Genomic DNA, 26,008 nt, shown 5'->3' with positions numbered 1-26,008 from the left:
GATCAGCAGGGTACAACTTTAACATGCATTTGACTGAAATGACTGTGCAGACGCTCATCTCTAAAACCTGTGTAATTGTTACAGTATTTTCTCTTTTTTATTTATTTTATTTTTATTGTCTGTATAATTCATCTTTTTCGCTTTACATCATGGTGCTTTAAAATAATCTTGAACTTGAAGTTTACAGGACCTAACTGATTAAGCCTTGAGTCCCATATGTGGATGGTGTAATCAAAGCTGATGTAAAAGTTTCTCATCCAAACCATGCAACCAAACAGAATTCCCAGTCAGAGGAAAAATAAAAGAATCATACAAACAAAAAGTGAGCACTAAGTAATGATGCCTTATTATATATAAATCATTAAAAACACTTACAAATCAGTCAAGAACCGTCTATGAGAATTTGTAGGGTTTAAATGCCTTCAAACTGAAGACGGTACTAAAGACATCAAACAAATGAAGTGTGTTGCAGTTCAACTTTAAACAGCCTGCTTTTGATCACCGATGTGAGACCCAATAAAATAATTGAATGTGACGGCATGTATAGTTAGACAGTACAAAAGTCTTACAAGAAATTAAGAGTGTGATATTATCGGCTTCTGGCTCATGCGCTGCAAAATGTCACTTACAATAAAGGCTGCTATTGTCAGCCGGCAGGGGGAGGAGGGCGGATATTTGGTCTGAAATGATGAATTGATCTCAGTTAACTTATGGACGCTGGACAACCAAGAGGTTGTCACTTAATGATAAATGGATGTAATACTGAGCAACGGGGACAGCAAGTCAAGGACCTGGGGAAGGAGACTTAATACATGATGGATGATAATCATGCATACTATGTGGCATTTATGCAAGTGTGATGGGGCAAGAATGTGTGTGTGTGTGTGTGTGTGAGAGAGAGAGAGAGAGAGAGAGAGAGAGAGAGAGAGAGAGAGAGAGAGAGAGAGAGAGAGAGAGTGCGTGTGTGTTTGTGTGGTAGATGCTTTTTGATTAAAAGTATAAAATGTTTGTAAATAACAGCTTCAGGTTCTTGTGCCACCATATAGTAGCCATCATGGTCTTCTCAACAGGGAAAATATTGTTCATGTCAAGAACATGTTGACATCCTTTTACATTTGTACTGTAGACATGTGCATACATATACAGTACATTTAACTGCTTCTGTTCATATGTGTGTAAGTCTGCTAAAGGTGTAAATACCATACTGAAATCGCAAGAATACCAACTATGATATGTTGAACAAGTTGACTAAGTGGTAGTAAATTACTAAATATGTGCAACAAGGAGGGTTAGTAAAGCATTTTAGTTTGCATAGAGCAAAATGGAAATAGAGCAATACTGCTTTTACATACAAATGGGGGGCTAACAAGACACAGAAAAAAAAGATCAACAAAATTGAAGCACCAGTGGCTGAGATGTCCTGACTTTAGTCCCTAGTATGGGTCAAGCTCCATAAACACTTTCCCATAATGTATCTATGTATGTAAACATCTTTCGTTAGACCCTTCCTGCTTTGGAAATGTCTGTGTCTTTCAAACTCCACATCCAAAGTTTGTAACGCAGGCTTTCTGTTAAAAATGTTTAATATCAAGCCCAAAATGATGTCATCAGGGTTATTTTTTCAGACTTTGGAAAGCTCCCTCCAGATCCACAGAAGACTGTGTGCAACTGTTTTCACAGGCTGAATAGTACTCTCGAGTAAACTTAATGTGCAAAAATCTCTTCTCGTGTCCGCCTCTCTTTCACCACAGGTTTTAAACATCTTTCCATCCATTCAGTTGACAGTTCCAGCATAGCGCCCATCATATTTGGTCTCATTAAAGCTGTGTGGTACACCATCCATGTGTGATGCATGTCCACCTCTTGACCCCTTCCATCTCCTGTCTTTGCACTTTCTGCAAAGATCAATACAAGCTGTGAGCCTGCTCTCTCCCTGAGCTTCTTCTGAACCCGGTCATTGCAACTCCTCTGGTCTTTTAACAGCTTGGGACCATGTTGGAAATAATTGTTTTCACTTTAACATGTTATACCTTGGATTCTTTTTATGTCTGCAATCCATAAATGAATCATATCGTATCATACTGTTGACAGTGGGAGGATCAGTGAAGTTTGCATTGCATCAATTGGGTCTTCAATACACTCGCGATCACGGTAATTTGAAAGGTGGACACCTCCATAGTAGAGCTGTGTGTTTAGATAGGACAGGTAAGAATGAATGGCCTACCACTGCGGTCTCGTAAGTCTCACATTTGGCCAATGTAATCACCTCAGGGTGACGATGACAAGCTCTGAGTACTCATTTGTTTCAGCGAGCTTTTTTACTCTGAACCATTTTTCACATTATGTATGTAAGTACTTACTCTTTAACAACAATCCTTGACATTAATGTATACCAATTTCTCACAACATCCACACACAAACGGAAATGTATCTAATAATTCACTTTGAATCAGATGGTGCCGCAGTTATTATGCATTTTAAATTAATTTGCATTTCACCTTGTCTGAGGTTTTTGAAGATTCATGCCAGACCACAGGCGTAAGAGTGATGTGACAATACTCATCACACTTGTGATTTTTAGATTTTTGATTGGAATGTCTTTATGTTTAGTAAATGAAAGTGCTGTTTAATTAGATATTTTTGAAATATGTTCATGACTGTGTTTTATAAACACAGTCATGAACAACTTTGACTGTAACGTAAAAAGGAAAACATATTCACCCTGGTCTAAGCTAGTATCAAGAGTCGGGAGAACAATAGCCTTAATGTGTTAAAATTGTGTAAGGAAGGATTAAAAGTAATGGGATTAATCCTGCAGCAAAAAAAATAGTAGTAGTAGTAGAATTAGTAGTTTGTATACACTATGAATTGAAATCAGTAATAAAATAGTGGAGTAATATCAAGAGACGAAGATCATCTGAAGCCAGTAGAGATACGTGAAAGGGTGCTATGCAGGTAAAAACATCATCAGTTACCAAAATCTGGCCAGTTTTTTAAACAAACATGTACACATGGTAAGCTCAGGGCATAGGGATGATAAATACAGAAAGTAATGTTCAATGGGGCTTTCAGAGGAGTGATGTGTTGTGTTGTTTTTGAGCTCCTCAAACAAACCAGATGCAAGAATCTGTTGGCTCAACACTGACTGTGAGTGTGTGTTTGTGCCACTTCCAAATGATTTCAGAAAAGTCATCTACAGTGCATAAAAATACCACCAGTGTGTCACTCACACCTCTGTGTTGCCAAACTGTTCACAGAACCAAATCTTTGTCACTCTGAATTCACAGAAAAAGCAGTTTGGAACCAATAAATGATCACATGTCTGTCACTCACACTTGCCACAGAGGCAAACCATATTAAAAACAAATGTATCTATCTCATAGAACAATGCATATACAACACTAGTTTTACTCACCCTTCCCTGTTTTCATCTTCATCTGCGTTGGAGAGGAGCTGCGAGCCAGCCAGCGAGAGATCCAGAGCTGCGAGGGGCAGATCTCGGTAGCCAAAACTCACCAGCTGGACTGGAGGAGCCAAACACTGGTTCTCGTCCTCCACTGGCTGGGAGATGATCTCCAAGTCTGACAGACCTGCCTGCTCCACTTCCCTAGTTACATGCCAACACCAGTAACAGACAAAAGACACACACACATGCAAGCACAAAGAGGACACAGAATAGAGAAAGGCATACATTACTTTAAAAAATGACCCAATTTCTCAGATGTGAACAGAACATCATCATCATTACACCAGTAACATGAATTTAGAAGTGATGCTAGTCTGGAAAACTGGAAGCCATATCTGACATTCAGAAAGAAAGATTAGTGTCATCCTCTGGTTAAATAAGTCTTAAAGAAACCATGCCTTTTTTAATTCTTTAATTCAGGTAAATATTGAAATACTTTCAATATCAAAACCACAGTATAATGACATTCATCAATTATCATAAAAATAGCAGATGTAGCTTAGATAACAGAGCAGAAGAAATAGACAGAAAGGGTTTTGTTGAAGAAGCGTTGATGTGTGAGCACAAAGGCAGTGCAGATAAAAAACTATTCAGCCCAGCAACTTCACTAAGAGCACATTCTTATTTACAGAGATGGCCTCAGGGGGTAAACGCAGGGTCAGAGAGGGTTACACAGAAACACCCACTCGGCACCAGGGAGCTACTGAGCACTCACACAATCCTCCACTGTTGAGGACCAGAGGAGTTACAGGTACAGTGCCTTGCTCAAAGACATTGATTACTGGGGGGAGAATGTGTGTTGCTGTGACTGTCCAGATTTCCTCAAGCAGTCTGGAAATTTGAGCCACTGTCATCCAATTGTAAACAATACAGATAAAAAAGAAGAACTTGCATTGATAAGAAGATAAAAGGAGTGACATGAAACAATGTGAGGACAGCGGAGTACTACCTGACATGTATTAGTTCAACAGTTTACATCAGAGACAATGTTGTAACGATAAAAAATTATTAGCGTAAACAACTAAAGCTTTCTCACTGTAGATTGCTGTCACTGCCAGATTCTGTATGATGGTTTGTGTTTATAATAAATATGTGCAATCTTTATAATTTTGCTCAAATAATTATTTAAATGCCATCAGTATTATTTAAAGTTTTGAATGTTTGTTGGTCATTTTCATCATCAAATTATCAACCTTGCAAATATTAGAGTCCATCTAGTTATGCTACTTAGCAACTACGCTAAGTAAGCTGCCTACTCAGTTATGGCAACAGCTTGTCCACAACTACAGTAATGTCAAGTAGCAAGCTAATGTTAGCTAGCTATAAAGAAGGGAAATTTCATTATAATAGCAGATACTTTTTCACATAATTGTAATTAAAGTAAATGTTCTGTAAAAGAAATATCAATTTAGAGATATAAATTGTTCTGAGGTTATATATATATATATATATATATATATATGTGTGTGTGTGTGTGTGTGTGTGTGTGTGTAATTGTTTTGCTGTGTAATTGTTTTGCTGTGTAAAATAATGTAGGTGAGTGGTGATGCAAATCACAGTTGAGATGTGGTCCACAGTAAATAGTGTATATACCTGACAAAAGTAACTGATAGAAAATGCATTTGGGTCTTTTTTTAATGACTTGGGCCCAGATGGAGTAATAAAAAAGTAAAAAAGTAAGAGGCAATTAAAATTGCAATAGGAATAGGAACAAGATTTCTGAAGAATACCTGGAATATGAAATACTGAAATATTTTTGTCATTTACAGCAAATTAAGTTCTAGTTTAGTTTTTACCTTGAACAGTTTCTCTTAAGGTCAGTGCATGTAGGTGCCATACTTTTTGTCATTACTTTCTATTTATTAGGTTTTAATAAATGGAATTTACAATGAGGGCCTTCTAGAGTCTTTAAACCTTAATATCTAAACACATCAAGGCTGCTCAGTTGTGGCCCAGCAGCATGTAACCCAGCGTGCACACAAGCCCCAGTTGTGTAAAAGCTGGGCCATCTCAGTCGAGCGTGGAGGTGGAAACAAATGCTGAGTGCAGCTGCAGACTGACTGTGTGTGCCCTGTGGTGTGTATTTTTAGACCAGAGCAGATGCTGGTGTATCATGTCTGCTGTGACGTCATCGCCTCTCCCATTGTCAGCTGAGTGGATCCCCACTCTCCCTCAAACGTCAAAGGAAGTCAGGAAAAGGGCGAATGTGGTGGGAGAAAAAGGGGGATGATATCAGGGGTTATACAAGAAAGACAGGGGAGGGGCAATAAAGAAAAAAGGAGCTATGAACAATAAAAGAAGAAAATATGGATTTAAAAAAACAAACCAAGACTGGGCTGAAACAAGAAAGAGGCACAAGGAAAAGAGACCATGGGGTAAGGGGCACAAAGGTTCAGGAAAAGAGCTGGAAGTGAGAAGTGGAGGTAATACATAAAAGTAAGAGAGTGGAGAAAAATAAAAAGGTATGGGAAAAGAGAGGAGTAAAGAAGGTTGACCACAGATAGGGCAAAGTGAAAAAGAAAGTGAAAATGTAGAGGTGATAAGACGATGAGAAAGAGGAAACCAGGAGGTAAAAGAGAAAAGAGAAGGCACCTAACAGATACAAATATCAAATTCTAGACAAAACCATATGATGCTGTGAAACAGACCTAAACTCTAAAAATCCTAAACTCTTGTGTATAGCTTTCACTATTATTTTATATTGCAGGTTACTGTATTCTCTATTTTACCATGGCTCATGGCTTATAAAACACAGGGAAAAACTGAATTGATTGTAGTAATGGTTGTGTGCAGAAAGAATACCAAGGCTTTCCCAGCAGCCATTTCTTTTATACTGATACACTTTTTCCACTTTGCGCTTTCCACTGAATTCTTTGAATACTTTCTCCTCCTACAGTCATATTCAAACTGCCATGACAGACAGCACTGAGTGACCTAAAACATTCAGAAGAGAGACATGCAATCTGGCAGACAGGCATACCTTTAGGAAAGGACAGACAGGTTAACAGACAGGATAGGACAGATAGATATGCAGGCAGATAACAGATAACCCCCCAACACACACACACACACACCATAACCCCATCCCATGACACAACCACGCTTTATTAAAATATACAGTGATAATGTCAATGCTAAAGGACCTTTGATGCAATCTGGAGTGACCTGAGCTGTTGGAGGGCATCCTATTCGAGCGACTGTAGGGTGTGTGCGTGTGTGTGTGTGTGTGTATATGTGTGTTTGGCAGGACAGCCTGTTATGGGAATCATGATGAAGTCAACAAAGCCACCAAGGCTGATCTGATCTAAACTCTGATTCTGTGACCTTAACACTATAAGGAAATAAGGAAGTAACCAGCCAAATACAAATTTCCTATAGAAGTACGTATGAAATATTAAAAACCATAAAACATTACATTTCTTCCACTTTCATCCAAGGCACCAAACAGCATATCTTAAAGTTGAGTGACCAAACTACGATACAAGCCCTTAAAGGACCATGCTAAGTTTTTTGAGGGACAGCACTGTTAAGGTGCAGTCAGACTGCAGTCAGAGGATTCGGCCAGGTGAAATTTACTCACACACTTTATCATCATTAACCTCTATCATTCTCCTTGCCAATTTTGCAGGTCAGAGTTCAACAAGATTGTGCGGAGTGAACAAGGCAAGATCAATTCACTGGAAGCAAATATGTCTCGCCCCCTTTTTCTTTGAAATGAATGGGGAGCGGTGTTTGACCTTCAGTCACTTTACGTATTAAAGCTGCTACCAGGAGAATTTGAAACATGATGAATTTGCGGCCCCTTTGTCCTTTAAAGGGGATTTTACACATCAAAGTCTGTTTACAGGTCTTGGGAAGTCCTACTGCAGAGAGTATAAAGCCTTTTGTAGCTCTGGAGGGAAATGCAAAAGTCTGACAAATTGCCTCAAGTGATGTCACTTGAGTCAACGTCAGTTGGGCTGAAGAGTTTGAAAACGAACAAAATCTGGGGGGGTGGCGTTAGAAAGAAGTGAGTTTACCAGACCTCTGTGGGTCCTCATCTCTTCTTGAGGCTAGCAGCTCAAATCTACATTAGCTGGTACTAGTATAACTATGGAACCCTCTAAAGGTCACCGCAAATTTTGAGCAGTACTTTTGCATTCCTTTGCAATATGTTTTTCCTTTTGCATTACTGACAATGTTTAATGAGTACAATGCTAAATCAGTGGAGTACTCGTTTGATGGTAGTCCTACAATAGTTATATAAAGCTTGATCTAGAATCGCATTTTTCCTAACCTATACTGCAAGTAATCGGATGTACTGTGCAAAGAATCTGAAGTTACAAAATAAATCAGTTGTTAAAAATCACAATCTGGATATCTGTGTCCAAACGCTTGGATCATAGAGGTGTTTCTAATTTATGGAAATTAAATAAAGAAGGCAATGTAAAGCTCCAAAAGACATCACCCAAAACAAATCCAACTGGCTCTCATTGCTATAGTGACACATTAACCAGTAGTAAAGGTATCAAAAAATTCATATATCCATATATTTGAACTGTAACTTGAACCAATGCAATAAAGCAGAGCAGCCTCAACCCGTTACACCCAACAAGTGAACAATTGGAAAGTTTGTGAGCTGAACACCAACAGAGCATGAATACAAGAATAAAGGCACCAGCTGTAGTTATGTTACCACACCGAATCCACTGAACACAGCAACCAAATGAATGAGACACAGCCATTGTGAGCAGGTGTATTATCAAAACTGTTTCAGGTGAGTAACCATGTACCTGTTGACTGACACGCTTTGTCCCATGGAAATCCTGCAAAGCTCCTGTACAAAAGCGCCAGACTCATCTATTTATCGTTTAAGATTAGAAAGTCTTCTTTTCTCACTTTTGAGAAAGTGTGTCCCTCAACACAACAAACAACACAATATATTTATTAGTAAAAGATTTTGAATGTCTATGTTTTTGGGAAAGCTGACCGTTGGATTATATGTTCCACATTTTGCTGCATTTCTTTAATGCTGGCAACTTTACAATTAGTAAACCACAACTAAATAAGAGAGCCAACTAAGAAATAGGTAGACGTAGTTGAAGCAGGTTGAGAGAAAGTAAGTACAACACAAAGGTCAATTACAACACATAATTACATAACTGCCAGAATACTTCACTTCTTTATACTGATATAATAATGTAAGGGGTGAAAGCTTGTTTAAAACGTAGAGGTGGTAGCAGTTCCCAAGAGTAGTCTATCATCTCTGCATGTATAGCGTACAACAGCAGCATTTTTTGTTTTTCATTAATAAAAAAAAACCTTTGCTTTCAGGAAGAAGTGTTATTGCAGTGTAGTCTCAAGAGCTACTGCCCTCATCCTAATTTGATGGGATTATTTCCCTCGGCAAGAGGGCCTTACATTTCTTTGAAGATACATGGTCTATATAGTCAAAAGGACAGTCACCAGAGGCTGTGATGCTGTTGACTCATGTACAATGCAATATGTATTGTATGAGTGAAGAAAACGGATATTAAAGTAAAAAGTATCACTTTTTCTCTGTAGCCAGCAGCCCTCAGTTCAGAAAATGTTATAATTTCAGCAATGTATAGGTACAATACATCCATGCATACAAATGAAATAATGAACAGAATTAGAGAATAACAAAACAGGGCAGAAGATGTAAGAAAATCTGTAAATGTAAATCAAGTTGAGAAAAACTGTAAAAAACAGACTTAAAAGAGGACACCGGGTCAGTTAGCTTTATATCTTCAAACAAAGTGTGAGGACCCCAAACCACAAAAGCCTGGTCCCTGTGACCTCAAACTTGGGACAAGCCAGCAGGGCCTTGCCCCAGGACCTTAAGCAGTACCTGGGCTCATAAAGAGGTAAGCACATCTGTGATGTAGGCAGTGGCTGTTCTGAGGCAGGCTTTAAAAGTGATCAATTGATGCTACAATTTGGCACTCATTATTTTCCTTTAAAGGCCCTGAAAACCTATTTACTTGAACAGCTCTTACTATGAGCGATGTGGTCCTACATAAGCAAAGCAGGGCACGTTTTGTTTATTTCAATTGAGAGATTTCTGTATTTTGTGTTTTGTCTGTGCGCTTCTAGCTGGTTTGAAGTGGGCTGGGCTTAGTGGGATCAGGGTGATGTATTTTTGAGCACCAATCAGGATTTAGCAGCATTTGAATGACAATGTGATGACAGTTGGGGGGTTGCCTGCTTACTGTTACTACTTACTGTGATTACTGCATATTTAATCACGAAAATATTTAAAGTTATAGATAAATACATAGGATTTGAATCCAAGTATTCAGAGGCTTTAAATGGCAAGTCTCACTTATCTGGAATTTGAAAAATAAAACCAAAAGAAGAATTTAAAAATGTATTAGTTATTTAGTAGAACCAACATTCCCCCACTGTAAATATTTAATCTTTCAAGCCTACCAGTTATGTTTGATGAAAACTTAAATTTAGTGCAACAGTGCAACATCACTACTGACTTAGCTCTGCATCCAGTGCTGCACTAAAAAATGACCAACTGACCAAGGGGATGCAATGTATTACATTGTATTATCATGTATTACATTAAATGTATGTCAGGATGGACCAGTATGTTGTTGTACTGTGGAAGTTGTCAACGTGCCTTCATGAAAAATACATCTACACTTATGTTACTTGGCAAAAAATTAATTCCTAAACTGAGAATGTAGATATACAGTATTATGCCACAGTGGGTTGGCCTGATAGATGTTGTTTTCTCCACACTTCTCCTACACACAACATCTCATCCATACCACCTCTCACCTACAGCACAGCAGCAGGTTTGGCTCTCTTCCCAAACAATCAGGAGCGTACACATAACTGCTCATGACAGACACAAGCTGTCCAGAGCCCACCGGCTCACAGCTTACACTAATGTACCTGGTGCACTGCCTGGCTGCCAGTTGAGATATCAGGAAAAGCTGCCCAGCCCATGGATTTGAACAATGTTCAGCAAAGTTCTTATGTGAAGCAATAGGGTAAGTCATGCATTTTAAGGTATTTGTGATATTTCAGCGAACGTCTGTTTTGCTATTCTGTTCCACTCACAGAGACTTAAACTTGCTTTAGCTAGGTAATCCATTACAGTGTTCAGTGTACGTTATATTAATGTGTCATGAAAATGTGAAAATGCAGATTCATTTACAAAGTGGACTGTACATCATAGCTTCTTACATTGACGAATGAAATTAAACTCAAAAGAGACAAAATAAGTAAACATGAATATCATGAAAAGGATATTGTGAATTTAACAGCTTCGTGCATAGCTGTTCAGCATACAAGTTTTGTAATAATATTGTTATAATTCATTAATATAATACATTTCAATGACTTTAATGCACTAAATTCCAAAAAAAGGGCAATGAAAAAACCTAAAAGACAAACCTGCCTCTGTTTCTCAAGTACAAATATAAATACAACATTTTTGCTGTTTTAAATAAAAGTACTGACCTTTCTGGGTACCCCCTATGTTCTTATCTAACAGCAAGTGGCAATTGCAAAATTCTCAAAAACATTATTTCATGGAAAGACAAAAAAGACTGCGACTGCAGAAGAGCACCCACAGGAAAGAAGTGATATTCAGGGGTGCAGGATTCCCTGGGGGTGGCAGATAAAATTACATAGTGGACTGTAGAGTTGTGGGCCAGGTAGGAAAGGTCATTATGTGACAAAAGTTGCTCAAGGGACTTCACAGACCAAAACAGAAGGTCATGTAAGTAACTGGGAGCCCGTGGCGCTGAAGAATGTTCTTCCCCCGACAACTGGAAGTGTCTCGCTCATGACCCTCGTGACCCCTGAGCAATAAGACAGACTTACAGGCAGCCTTTAGAAAAAGAAAAGGAATAATTTGGCTTTGTTGTATGCTAAACTAAGATGGTGAACATGGTAAACATTATACCCACTATACATCAGCATGTTAGCAATGTCATTGTGAGCATAACAGCATGCTGACATTAGCATTTAGCTCAAAGCACTGCTGTGCATTGTTACAGCTTAACAGGGCTGCTAGGATGGCTGTAGACTCTTCTTGTTTAAATATCTTTATAAAGTTAAAAACATACTTGGTTTCTGACGTGCTTCCCTTACACAATTGAGTGTCAATAAATAAATAGATAAATAGTCTCAATCAAATCTATCGAAGCTTTGGGCACCCTGTTGGCCTAGGGGCCTAGGGCCCATCTCTCTTCTGTTGGCTAACAAATAAAAGTACAAAATGCCCCAAAAATATATATTTTTAAAAATGGAGGTCTATGGAAGTCTAACTACAGAGGACGGAAATCCTGACAACAACTGTGTGGACTTTCTGATTTCTTTTGAATCAATCTGACCTTAAAGTGCTTCAAAGTGAACTCAGTACATAAATATCCTGTTTAAACCTTTATTGGACACAAAATTTATTTCCATCCAAGCACATTTTATCCTGAATCACACTCCACTCTGCCCAAGACCTCAGTGGACTACAAGATCAACACACACATGTTAGATTAGGCTGTCTGAGCACAACGCCCGAGGATCTAAAACACACCCAGAACTTGGCCAGAACATGGAGACACAAAGCAGATGTTCCCTGCTCCCACCAGCTGCCGTGGAGAACTTTGAAGAAGCTGGACATCATTGTGTATTAGTGTTAAAGACTCATCGCATATGAGTATGCGTACTGTTAGTGGAACAGCCAAACACTGCAAACTATTCTACAACTTCAAACTTAGAGTCGGACTCAATGCTTGAATCAGTTCGATGACTAAATGTAATAATTGTGCCTTGGTGACAATGGCATATAGACATTTCACACTTGTGTGTTTTGCTATAGCACCATAAACTAAAGAAACTTATTTTTCTTGCTGCTAAGAAAGTAAAGACAGTGAGTAATGTTTGTCTTTGCTGCTGACTCACATACAACGCAATATGGATTTCACATCAAAAGTTGAAGATGAGGCAAAAGAGAGACTGTCAGCTTTTACCTAAGGGACTTTATCGGCATCGAGATTAAACCATGCTAAAACAGTGGCACCAGCAGAAAAAAGACTTCACCTCACCTTTCTTACCACTTGCATTTTGGTCAATATACACCTCAGTCAATTCACACACCTGTCTTTTCAAGGCACTAACTTGGAACACATAACTTGGTGTTTAGCACCATGTTCATGTTGTAGGACAAAACATCTGTCACTTCTGCAGAATTTACAAATTGCTTCGGGTAATTTCTTAGAACACCCAATTCAGCTTCCAGAGAAACTTTTCGTAATTTCACGCCAGTGGATATTAATGAAGTCTGCCAGGCATATTAGCTCATTAATAATATTACAGATTAAACTATGATGAATTGGTGGACTGCACAATGGACTGTTCTGGCCCTGGTGTGACCAGTCTCTTATCTGACCTTTACAGATACAAGCTGCAGAAGACACAGGAGACACAGAGACCCTCGTGGGGCAGGACTAAGACAGCAGATGTACAAAAGCCTTCTTCATAATAGAGAGGTCCGTGGACCTTTTTACACTGTGTCACTTTCCAATAATAGATTGAATTTTAATTTCTACAGACACTTAAGGGAATGTGGGTCTTGAAAGACTTAATGACTGAAAAGACAGATTTCTGTAGACTTGTGAAACTGACTTTACTGACTTGCTTGTTTCTTCTGCACTATCTTTTTGCATATCGGGCAAACATAGGAGACACAGTATATTCTGTACGTCTGTATTTGAGGTGTTGCCTGTTGCATCTTGAGCATTATGCAGAATTCGTAGCAACAGCTGTTATCTTATTAAATTGTGAATGTTTAATTCAGTAAAGAGTGAGGGAATAATTATAATGGCATTTCCAGGAACAATTTACTGGAGGGAGCCTTTCCCCACAGATAAGACTGATTAGTTTGAAAATGACAATGTTATGACAATATATGGTGGAAGTTGTAATGATATAGGTGTTCACTTGTCAAAAAATGAAAAGTCAGGCATTATATCTTACACCTTATTGTGTGAATGATTGTAAAAAGAAGTCCACCACTAACTCTGACACACACTCACAGGACTTAAAGGGGAACACTAAAATGAGGGACTCACAAGAGATGGATTAGGGAAAAAAATGTAAGTCTTCAAGCCCAAGCAGAGATAACCCTGATGACATCATCAGGGTTTTTTTTACTTTGGAAAGCAAAGAACTACAGTACGTCATGCAAATTATGCAACTGTTTTCACAGACTAAGTAGTACTTTCCATAAAGAGTAAAATAAATTTGATGTGTAAAATCAGTGGTGCCCCTTTAATTTGATATATTGAATGATAGATATGACTGATTTTCCTGTCCAGCTAGGGAAACACTTGCTCAGACTTAATGTTTTAAAATCCATTGTACCTTCTTTTTAAAACAGGCCAGCCCTATTGCATTTCATGAAGATCTCCTATACCTACATTTGTTATTATCTTTAGCTGATAAACTGTGTACATTACGCCAGTGTACTTATGAAAAGAGCCAATTAGACAGAATATCGGGCCACTCATAGACAGCATTTCTCCCAACAGGCAGAAAGACACCATGTGCTTGTCAGCTCCCACCCTCTGAACAAAAGAGGCAAAGCCGTCCAACCTCTCCACCCTCCCACTGGCGTTGAATAAACAACAGGGTAAACAGCGACGTGGGAAGAAAAATGAATGGTCCCAACTAGCGCAGAGGACCCTTCAGAATCTTAAAGGGAAAATCCACCCTAAAATGCAATTTACTGTATACATTAATCCCATGAAGATAGACTCTTAGTTAGATTTTATGGCCCTGACCCCTTGGTCTAAACAACCCAACAGTATATAAAGTAGTTAAAATCAGTTCCCCCTCAAACAGCTACAACAGCAAAATGCTGCTTACACATTGATGCACCAGTATTAACAATCTAATAATATGAAAAATAATAATTCATTATCAATCATATAGGGCCAATTCTGTGGAACGAGTACTTTTACTTTTGATACTTTAAGTACGTTTTGCTGATAATCCTTCTGATTTTGAAGTACTTTTACTTATACTTTTATATAAGTATTTTTACATTGTTATACTTGTACTTTTACTTAAATAAAGGATCTAAGTACTTCTCCCACCACTAAAAATAAAAGATTGATTTAACACCTATTTATTATCTACTTGGATTTTTTATTTTTTATTATTTCTTAAAATTAAATATGAATCTTTATGAAGCTGAGATCATGTCAGGCTTCTTATATGGAATCAAGAACTAATTTGTATAAAATAAAGGTCTGTTTCCTTAACAGTCACTAAGTATAAATGATATACTAAATCCAGTGCTACTTCACTATAAACACCAAGGTGAAGAAAGACAAGTTAAAAACCTTATATGGATGAATAATTAAGAGAGGAATTAAGACCAATGTGTGTTTCTCATTTGAGATTGTTTTGTTTTGTGATTATTTATACTGTACCTTAATGCCATGATTGTCCGTCTTCAAGTGAAAGCTTTTTTTCTGGTGTACTGTCAAAACTGTGAGCTACAGTCATCTGTTTTAGGATGCATTTCACCTTAACCACAGCATGGTATGACATTGCTACTGAGACCTGCTGAGCTGAGCTCTGTATGGGACCACGAGCAGAACTGGTTCTCTTATAAAAGCACAAATGGAGCGATGATTAAGGGCTATTCATCTAGGTCAAGAGAATAAATGCAGCTAGTTAAGATGAGACAAATTAGAGAGTCATGCTACGCCAGCAAAATCATGAGTTAAAAGAGAATAATGATTTTCACTGTTCTCCTGTACCTCTTACTTTGTCTTCACACACATTCATAAACATACACACTGGCTACAGCACGTTCCCTCAGTAATGCATCAGCTGTTCTCACTATGCACTTGGAGAGCACAGATAAAAAATGGAAAGGTGGGAGAAAACTGGAGTAGGAGGGGGTTTGTTGGAAAAAGTTGTTAATTTGTAATGGTCGTGGATAGTAATAATCAATATACTGTGTGCTGTACCACAGAAATGATTAACATAGTGACCTGTGTTTACGGCCGCAGAATGGACGCTCTACAGTCAGCATTGTGCAGGTGTGCGTCTGTGTTTAGCATGCAGAGTGACGAGGGTCAGAGACACCTCAGTGTCTGAGTGAATAAAGGTCATTATTGTAGAAATGGAGGCTCAGAAACATGGGAAACAGTGAAAGAAAGGAGGATGGGTGTAGAGAGAAAATGTTGAGATAAGAAAATAAAAGGCATGCTGGGAAAAAAGTGTAATGTCAAAGAAAGAGGAGGGAATCCATAAGAATGTGGCCTGTGTCCTACAGACACTGTGTAGCTATGAAATGAGTTTCCCCATCAACAATTCTGCATTTCTGACATTTAACCATACATTACACTCTGACCCATTTTTTGCCACATGTGGCAAAACAGACAGGAATGCAGTTTTGTTTGTTTTTTAACGCTAGTTGAGAAGGTGAGGAGAGCGTGAGGAAGAGAAGAAAGATCAGCGATGGACTGTACTTACTCAGCATTTGCCATGATGCTGGGTGATGAGAGAGGAGAGATGCGGTGATGGTGGTGGCTGTCACAAGGTTTCCACTCAGTTCAGGCTGCTTTAGTGCTTTCACCAGATAGATGCTGCTTTCATGTTGAACCTGGGAAGAACATGGCCATTATTGCAAGTAAAGAACAGTAAGATTCACTAATGTTACATACAGGACTCATTATAATCTGGGTGGCTGGAAATCCAAAAAGTTCATTTTAGGCCTGGTATCTGCAGCATTTAAATAGGATTAAAACGATGACTTTCTAAGTACCATGAGAGTTATTGTAACATCACAACTTCTTCTCAACTGCTATGCCTTGTTTCTTTTATCTGGTGATGATAAATATGTTAAAATGAGTGGAACTCGTTGCTCAATGAAAACGTAAGACACCGTCAACAATAGACTAGGTTGACTACAGAGCCTATACTCACCAAAAGACTGTTGTAACCTCAAACATTAACAACTTTTATAAATGTAAACTTTTAATCACACCCCGAAAGATCAAACATTCAACACTCCACAAACAGAGTTGGGTGCATGGCAGACTTTTCGATTCCTGCCATCAGAGTAATAACTGCACCTGTGATAAAACTGATTTACTTGCTGGTATCAGATACCAGAGAGGAGAAACTAAATGACCGCTCCTCGCTGTACATAAATGAATTATTTATTTAGAGCAAAGGACTTACTTGTGCGAGATTTACATTGTTGACGGGTAATCGTGCCTCCCGTTGCCCCCTTGCTGATAGTAATGTCTCCCTCGGTGGTGATGAGAGTAAATGAGGCAGCAGCAGGCTCGCAGTGTGTGTAGGCTGCAGCTATCCTTAGCACTTTTGCATTGGACGAGCACCACTGCTGCTGCTTCCGCTGCTCCCACTTGCGCTGCACGGATTTCAGTGCAAAACCAAAGAGGAGCTGAAGCTCAAATGCAAGAAGCATCGTCACTCGGCAAGATCATATTAGATTTCAAGTGTTATTCAGACTGATGAAATAACTAGCCTTTCAGTGCGACCCCCGCCCCTCCTTCCTGGGATCGTTGAGGGTTTTGTGCGTGTGCTGCTCCAGATCCAGGTTCCGCTCCTCAGCCGAGGGTTTCCCCGGCGTGCGCAGCGGGGAACCCTGCGAAAGGAGCTGTCCAGGTGCTGAAGCGAGCCCGACGAAGCTTCGGCTCTCTACCGACCCGCTTCCACAGCAGCAGCCGGGCAACACAGGGCGAATTCAGCCAAACGCCATCAAAACATTGACGTTTTCGTGCCGGAGACTGACAGTAGCCAATGAATCTAGTGACATTTGCATCGCTCCGGTCACGACATAGCAGTCTAAAAATGTTGGTCGCGTGTGTGAGAGAAAGAAAGCCTGCGAGTAGATTTTCTCAGTTCCCGATTGAGGCCAATTTGAGAGCGGATTATTGCCACAGATGATTTCATTAGCTTTACGCCTGGTCGTCCCTCTCCGTGTCATGAGCGGGTTTTTTTTTTTTTTTATGGTTTCCCAAAATAAAGATACTATGGGAATATAAATTGCCTTTACAGCAATTGGCTTAACCGTTTGTCATTCATCGGGATTAGCCAGTCGATGGTTAAAGCGCACATCAGTCAATCTCAAGCGTCTCTTCCTTTATTTAAACACGCCTGGACGTGGGCTGCTGAAGATGGTATAGGCTGAGGCTCACATTTCAGGTTGTGCGCAACTAACGAAAAGTGGTGATCTGAATAAACTGTAGTAGGCCTGTGGTTACAACCGAGGAGGGATGTGTAACGCCCAGCGGGCTCAGGGACAGGGTCTAAAGATGTAGTGGTTTTAACAGTGGGGTTTAAAGAAATTAACGGAAGAAACAAGCACATTTCTACATATTGAATGTTCGTAATTTATTGAGGAAAAGAGCAGAACATATATGATTTGGCACATGTAGAAAAGTGCATCAACACCAAAACTTTGTTCAATGAGCCATAAACACCAACTTAAAAGAGGCTACATTTTAATTTCCTCTTCAAAAACTACAAGGGCAGAACTGTGTATTATGATACAAAGAAGAGACTTCCAATTCTTCTTTTGTAAAATAACTTTCTTGAAAACATCCATTCTTGCAACAATCATTGTTACAGCATATACACAACACAAACACAGGAAATTGCACCTTCATGTCATCAGGATATTCTTCTAGTGGGGAAAAAGCATGACATTAATCAATGACCAGGCCAACTAGAAAATAATGGATAATTACTGGATTTTGACAGAGACCAATATTGTATTGTATAAAAGGCATCTATAAAATCTTGACCGTTTTTTCCAACATGCAACTAGGTAGTTAATCTCAGACTATGAAGATTTCAAAAAGAACCATTATCATTTATTACTTTAGTAAACAATACCAAATACATCATCATCTACAGCAAATACATCACATTTCTTCTGACATTAGGCATTACATCTTCATCAGCCGCTCTGCCCTGTTCTCTCTTCTGTTTTAGGAAGAAGTTAAGGTTTAACAGTGGGAAGTAGGTAGTAGTAGATATAACCTGACAAAATGTGGACAAAAAAAAGAGGCACTGTAAGATTCTGACTGACTTCCCTGTGCCCAATTAAACCATGGTAGATAAATATCTTGCAAAAGAGTATTATTTTGTAGGCAAACACGGTTTATTTGTTTTTCCATTGGTAAGACAAAAGTGTAAAAATCATAAGTGTAAAACCTACATAACAAGGAAGAGCATTCAAATCAAGATCGCCTTGATTTTCCGGGAAGAGGGACCACACTCCTCTTACTTACATGAATAAAAAGTGCCTGCGCTGAATCAACAACTATAGCAATAGCTTGTGGGACACACAAGTGTATATACTTTACTCACCTGCAAAGCAAACAGACCATGAGGTCGATGTCAGAGGTAAGATATGCCTTGAATGTGTGAGTAATTTGGGGAAAATATAAACACATTTTATCACATTTCAATGTAATGTAATAAGAGATGATCGGTTTGTCATATCTGAACTTTGTGAAACACCAGTTTTAATATGAAGATGTGTTTACACACACAGTCTCCAAGGGACACAATTTCCCAAATGATGCCATAATTACATTGACAGCTAAAGGGATAATTTTCCTGCTTTAGGAGCAGAAATGGTGAAAGCGATATTCTGCGTCATAATGTGAGTAAAACTGTACAGAATGTTTCTTGTTCCCGACCGCTGTTGCAAACAGGAGCATGATGGGTCGTCTTTTTTTTCCTGTTTGTCTATTGTCACTGTAAGTCAGTCAGTCAGCCTAGATGGACCAGGGTCATGACTGTAGTGTACTCATGCTGCAGACTGTCCGTGTCAGTGTCGCACAGCGTGTAGTCATCCTTAACGATACGGTTGCAGCCAATCTCCCCGTTGCCGAACAGGCCGAAGAGCGGGGTGTTGGGGAACACCTTGTGAAAAGCGTCAGCCTCCACGTTGGTCTGGTTGTTGTAGTAGTTCTGGCCTCTCCCCACACAGGCGAACATGAACCCTAGGGTGTTCCTCTCCGGAATTTTGGCTGCCTTTAGCCGACCGATCATGGCCTCAGCCGCCTTTGGGTTGCTGATGTCTTGGTCCAAGAGCACAGATGCCCCCTGCACTTTAGGGCCACTCAGGGCCAGGCCCACCACGCCGTATGCACCCTGGCTACAGCTGCAGAGTGACAAATGATGGGAGAGGGCAAGTGTGAATATCGAGTGTGCAGTTAAAAATGCCACTGATAATTTAACTCTGCAAGTGTTAAACTCATAAATTAAACCTCAACATGAGGTGAGATTACCCAGTACCCATGGATTGTGTCTGTGGAAGCATAAAAATAATGGAAATCGCTTGCAATTATTATTTTTGTATTATTCTCCCTAAATTTTCTTTTCTTGATTTAAGTGAAGGACTCTGGATTAACTCACCAGTGTCTGGTAGGAGAGAAGACACTTTCTACCAGCCCTCCAGCAATGAGAGCTTTGCTCTTGGCCAGCGGCTCCAGTATCTGGCTGAGGAAGCGTGCTCCTCCAGTTCTATATGCCTCATAGAAAAAGATCAGTACCACACGCAGCTCTGGGTTGTCAACTAGCCCTGGACAGAAAGTAAAACAAATAAAAGAGTGATACAAATATGCATTTCTCAGTTAAGATTAGGCCTGTCACGATAACTACTTTTGTTGGACAATATATTGTCACAGCAATAATTGCAATAAATGATATTATTGTCATTTTAAGGCCATTTTAAGGCTCTACACATTGTATATTTGAAGTAAAAACGTTTTTTTAAAAATCCACAAAGGGAGGGAGAAGATCAAATGAATGATTTCTATACTTACAAGATCAAACAAACTATTTACATATTTACAAGCTATAGGAACACTCTAATCCAGAGATCTGGAGAGCTCAAACCTGCTGCACCACACGTCGCACCTACTGACTGTCTGCACACGGTGAAAGAGGAGAGACGAGACCCCGGTACTGTTGGCGGAAGAGACGAGGACTGCGATTACGCTGAACAGCAGCATTTAGAAATAAAGTCGCTAAGAGGGTCTGAAAAGTCACCAAATTGGCAACACTGTGTGTGTGGAGAGAGGAGCTGCCTGAGCCCCGCCCAAGGTACCCAGAGGGTAGACGACGAGAGGACAAAAGCAGCGCGACCAGAAATCACATAAAAAAAGTCTCTCAGCATAGGTTTTTCTGTTCTTTCGGCTTAGGCGCTGTGAAAACATGCTTAAGCGATGTGCCCAAAGTCTAATAATGGTTGGAAAAATCTGCTGTTTATTCTGGTATCATGTTGGCTAAAATGTTGGTGACATTCTTACATAAACAGGCACACATGTAAACACAACAGGCAATATCAAGGTCAGCAAAAATTATCGAGGTCATGTCCATATATCGTAAGATAAATTGATAGCATAATTATCACGACAGGCCTAGTTTAGATTATTGAATAATTGCTGTGAGCCTACACTCACCTGCTTCTTTCAGGGCTGTTGGGGAGATGGACTTCTTGCAAAAATGAAAGGGCTTGATGTGGACACCTTCCATGCTGGGCAACATGATTGCAAAGCCAGCCTCCCCTTCCTGGTACTCTTTAGGAGGGCTGGAGCAAGAGCCACTGGGAGTCACTACACAGAGGAACAAGCATGAAGTACCACAGAATATTAGGTTACCGGTACATGCAGTAACTTATACACATGTCATGTGTAATGTTTAATACACCAGTGAGTAAATGTCTGGAAGGATGTATGAGAGCCTATAGGCTAATACAAAAAAAATGGAAAGTAGGAGGACTTGGCCATTATTTTTCTTTATATTTAAAAACTAGCTTTTTCTTTACAGACCCTTAATGCAACAACTATTGCTTCTTGCAGTGTTAGTTGCAACCATAGAAAGCAGACTTTCTGGTCTGTGGCACCCTATTCACTACTACTCACCCTATTTTCTAGAAAGGATGTGGAAGACTGGATTTGGGTCTACCGCTAGCTGCTATCTTGGAGTGAGAAAATTCAAATTTGGCCAGAGGAGAGAAAACCTGAGGTGAGGAGACAAGCAAGAGGCAACTACTGTGCAACATTTTGACATGTCAAAGTAGGAAAGTACAGGTAAATAATAAAATGAATGATTGCAGAATTCCATTTATCTGCTTCAGTTTCAGGGTCCTGGTATAGTGCGTGTCATGACTTACTGTGACACTTGAATAGAACAGAGCCATAGTTAATATTGTTGGTAACACCTGTGCTTTTCCTATTATGACAAGTCCAAATGCCTGCTGTGAAAAAGGCCTATAGACTTCTCTTACAGCCTTAATATCTCCTAAATGTCCAATGATTCTTACTAACTTCTACTAGAATAAAATGTTTGACTTTGTAGTGAGAAGTTGAGAGGATTTTTCTTTTAATTTTGGTACAGGCAGTTTCTTGGAGTCAGCATCTAGTGGCCATTAGGGAAACTGCAGCTCAAGGCACTAATGTACTGGCCTCACCAATCAACTGTGGTGGTTGCCGCCAGGTTGGGAATCATTTTTCAAAACTCAGGACAGTATATGCTAACCACAGAAAAACTTCAGCAAGAGGAACAGTGGCCACTAGTATAACCTCACCAACACTGACTGAAGGACACCTGGTATGCAACTACATTTGTACATTACAGAAAATGTTCCTTGTATTCGAAATGAGCAAATACTGCACATTAGTATCTAATTTATTCCCATCCTCCGATGTGTTACAGTTTATAGAATTCATAGTGTTATACAGAAATACTATGTCTAGGTGTACCACAAGTTGTCTTTTTCCAATACTGTGCAGCCCCACTATCATGCATAAATAATTTGTTGTAATCAAGGCTGTATGGCAGACTTATTACAAGTAATCTATAGATCCAACCTTATCCAATCAAAGATTTCATTCATTTGAATTAAATGTGCATGGTGACCCTGTGGTGACCCTCAGCTCCAATATCGCAAAATGAGTGTTATCACAAACAGCTGAGGCTGCCATTAAGCCTGATAGACGACGGGAGGCTGATAAGCCATCATCTTGAGGAAAGAGAACGTGGCTGATGGAGAGTCACTTCTCCGCAGGGTTGTGATTAAATGGAGAAATGGGGAGCACAGCACCAGGCAGACTAGGCAATCTATCAGAGGGAGAGGCAGGGAGGTGCCAGCCACCGGTGGTGCTTTCCAACTAGGCAGCAGCAGTGGGGATTAATGCGTAGTTCTCTGCTGAAAGGTGAACTATTCCTCTTAGATATACCCAAGACACCTGGTTAGCTTTCATGTTTGCTAGAGCATCCTAGTAGACGAACATGCTAAGGCCACATATTTGTACCATCATAGCTTTGAAGCTCATTTAAGAAACATTTTTATATTAATATTGAATTCATTGATTCCCTGTATGTGGCTACCAATGGTTTTATTAGGGGGTGTTTTCTTCGATAAGAATGAGGAAGTATGAGAGAGAGAGACAGAAAAGTGGAACACTTACAGACTATGCCTGGTGTAGCAATGCCCATGATGTCACAGCCTTTGGGGAAGAGCAGGTTCAGTTCTTCAACTGTGTCTGGACTGTGGCGACTCTTTTTTGCTTCAGAGAAGTTGAGAGAAAAAAAAACGTGTTAATGAGAAAGGTCAATGTTTTATATGATAATCATCTTAATAATAAATTAAGCATATAATGCTGGAAATGAAAAAGTCCTTTTTGCAACAATTTTAGATTGTATAAATGTATAATATGTATTTATGTGTGTGTGTGTGTGTGTGTATGCATGTATGTACATATATGCATGTATGTACATATATGCACTTTTTTTTGTATGTACATATATGCACTTTTTTTTTTTAATCAGTGAGATATATATGAAACAAATACTTGCAAATTAGTATACAAATTAATCAATAGTTTAATCACTTTTCTAAATCAGTGTGCAGGGTATATTAAACTGCAGGTAACCATAGCAACTATGATTATGCATCACAGTATGTTACCAATTAACTCTCACTACTGAAAAAAACTTCAACATGATTTAAACTGAATAGAAATCTCAACACATCTTGCCTGGTTTTTAAGTAAATAAATAGTCATGATATAAGTGCCATAATACTCTCTGTATTTGTGCTACAAGTGCAGGTGCTTAGTCATAATGAATAATGGCAGAATTATTTAATATGTCAAGAACACGACAACATACGTTACTGAAACTGCAGTGACAAAGAGGAACAATGGTCACAAGTTGAAAAACACTCTTATTATTTTGTCACCACTACAGAAACACTAGGTAACTGCTAAAGTATGATAAGGTTGTCTGACGTTGATTGCGGTTAGTTATTGGTTTGATTAATGGTTTACAGTCTAATAATGTGTGTTTGTATTGATTACTGACGGTGGCTGATCAGGCTAATTATCAGCTAATTGTAGTCTTGCTAATGGCAGTATGCAGTAAATGGGTTCCCTTTGTGTGCATGTTTTTAAACTACTTTCCTAATTAAACATGATGTGCTTGATGGTGTTATGACTCCATGACCCTTTAACCTCCCTTTTTAACATTTATTCACCCAGAAAAGGCTAATATTTCTCAGCTGCTGTGTGTCTGCAGTGTATTTACAGATTTGGGATTTTATTTGTTTAATTTTAAAGATACATTTTCAACATACATGAATAACCATAATTATAACCATATAACACCAAACACGAGTTTAACACTACAATTTGTCAAAAAACACAAATTTTATTGGGGAACCACTCATATGACCACCTGTGGGTCCAGGGGACTCACTACATGGAAAACCTATCAACAACACTGTATATGTATGGTTTTAAATGTAAATGTTTGTTAGAATTTAGCTTTTTGGGCCGTCCAATGAAATGAAGCATTTTTGATACATTTCTGTCTTTGTGAACCATCTTGGATATTTGATATAAGATTTTAAAGCTATTCTTTTCTGATTCCATTTACCTCTGAGATATTTAACATATGTGCAAAACACACATAATACAAGGTTTTCAATGCATTCCAAATGTATTTCAGGTATATTCTACGCCTACTAATACACAATTATGATGTTGTTTTAATACAACTAATTCAAAGGATCCTGCTAGAGGAAGTCAGAGGCACTTATAAATATTATTCTGACAAAAGGGCAGCATAGGCCTAGTTCAACAAAATCATTTCAAACAGATAAACTCACAAGTATGGCTGGCTACCAAATGCTGCCTCTGTTTCAGTTATCTCAACATTGTGAACATTTTCCTGAAGGATTGTGGCACACCACTTACCTTGTATAGGATATGTCTTTCCACTAACACAACTCAAACAACTATGTACGAGACAGATGTGCACTTATCTGTCAAATGAACACAATAAAATGAAGTCCAACAGCACTGTGTACTATTATTTAATACCAACCTTTACTCTGTCTGTAGCAATAAGCTTGTCCATTGAAGGCCTCACAGTCTACCATTGCCAGAACTGTTTTGGGCAGGAGAAACACTTTCTGAAAATAATCAGAGGCAAAGTGCACACGTTAAAACAGTGTTAAACATGTGTTTTCTGGACACAGTACATGGACTAACAATTTACCACATCTTATGTCAATTGTACTTAAAATGAAAGAAAAAACATGAGATAAAAAGATTCTTTATTAGTTCCTGAACACATTTTTAGGTTTCTACCCCAGGACTACAAGAGGGATCCTTTCCGGCTGAGCGTGTATATTAAGCAAATCTCCAAAACAATCACTGACACCAGGGTGTTCACCATACTTTGCAAATGTTTATATAGCATTATTATCCATAAAAGGGAAGGGATATGCCTTTTACTGTCCCAAACAGCTTTCCGTTACTGTTCACTCGATGTGAGTGTAATGATTTACCTCCACCTCCTCAGCCAGAATGCTGCAGAGGGCATGGACCTCTGTGTTAGACGGCCCACAGGCTGACACCCAGGTCAGCTGCTGCTGAGTCCTCAGCACTCTACGGGCACAGTTTCGCCACAGTCTGCACACACTGAGGAGAAGCACAAAAACATTCAACTTTGCCTGCTAGCTTGGTAGAAACTTGGTATGAGAGTTAGCTAGCTATTATTAAGTGCGTGCTTTTGTCAAGAAACACGACTGAGCAGCTGAAAGCAATTACACACCAGGTAACGTTACAGCGACTCCTAACCGATAGTCTAGCTGCCACATTAGCTTTCTAAATGACCCGTTTGTCTCTGAAGAATACTTTCACTTCCATTCGACAGCCGTTATCATTAGCTAACGTTAACTGTTTAGCATACTAACATTTCCCGTTACCTTGCGATCCGGAGAAGCGATTTGGTTGGTACGAACGTCAGGATTCGTTCAACCACTTCGGCAACATTGCTGAGTATGTATGCAGCCTTGCCGTCTTGTAAAGAAACGGAAAAATCTTGATTTTCACCCATATTTCCCTCCTAATTCGTGAGTTCTCCAGCACGGCTGCCCAGCTACGAACTTTCACCTCTGTTCTTCCACCGCTGCCGAGGTGCCTGGAGGTGACACACCGCCCCCTGTGG

At 39.3% G+C, this 26,008-nt stretch overlaps 2 protein-coding genes across 4 annotated transcripts in view; both read right to left on the bottom strand.

The window, feature by feature from the left end:
* LOC122873703 (transmembrane protein 266-like) overlaps positions 1–17,655 on the bottom strand; it is a 50,981-nt gene extending 33,326 nt beyond the window's left edge. Inside the window, exons 1-3 of one of the 3 annotated variants that reach the window (XM_044190791.1) lie at positions 16,688–17,655; positions 15,977–16,106; positions 3,416–3,625 (exon numbers count right to left, since the gene is read on the bottom strand). In XM_044190791.1, the coding sequence (XP_044046726.1) occupies positions 3,416–3,625; positions 15,977–15,990 (224 nt within the window). In that variant the 5' untranslated portion in view covers positions 15,991–16,106; positions 16,688–17,655. The remainder of the gene's footprint in view (positions 1–3,415; positions 3,626–15,976; positions 16,107–16,687) is intronic. The other 2 variants (XM_044190774.1, XM_044190784.1) reach the window with 2 other exon arrangements.
* A 196-nt stretch (positions 17,656–17,851) lies between these two features.
* Positions 17,852–25,984, bottom strand: fbxo22 (F-box protein 22). The gene is made up of 7 exons (XM_044190803.1): positions 25,767–25,984; positions 25,347–25,479; positions 24,881–24,968; positions 22,963–23,061; positions 20,953–21,105; positions 19,904–20,069; positions 17,852–19,649 (listed from the first exon to the last, which is right to left on the bottom strand). Exons 1-7 carry the CDS (start codon positions 25,895–25,897, stop codon positions 19,256–19,258), a joined length of 1,164 nt encoding a protein of 387 aa, XP_044046738.1. The 5' UTR covers positions 25,898–25,984; the 3' UTR covers positions 17,852–19,255.
* Positions 25,985–26,008: the final 24 nt, after the last annotated feature.

The sequence above is a fragment of the Siniperca chuatsi genome, linkage group LG1, assembly GCF_020085105.1.
Source record: "Siniperca chuatsi isolate FFG_IHB_CAS linkage group LG1, ASM2008510v1, whole genome shotgun sequence".
In the NCBI taxonomy this organism is placed as follows: Eukaryota; Metazoa; Chordata; class Actinopteri; order Centrarchiformes; family Sinipercidae; genus Siniperca; species Siniperca chuatsi.
This window is presented reverse-complemented; position numbering and strand designations above follow the sequence as displayed.

Excerpts from the sequence above, each read along its gene's own strand:
- fbxo22 (XM_044190803.1), bottom strand. The coding sequence starts at position 25,897 with ATGGGTGAAAATCAAGATTTTTCCGTTTCTTTACAAGACGGCAAGGCT. Across the intron at positions 24,969-25,346 it reads TTCTGGCTGAGGAGGTGGAG|AAAGTGTTTCTCCTGCCCAA; the intron begins GTAAATCATTAC and ends GATTATTTTCAG. Across the intron at positions 21,106-22,962 it reads TGCTACACCAGGCATAGTCT|TGACTCCCAGTGGCTCTTGC; the intron begins GTAAGTGTTCCA and ends TCCTCTGTGTAG.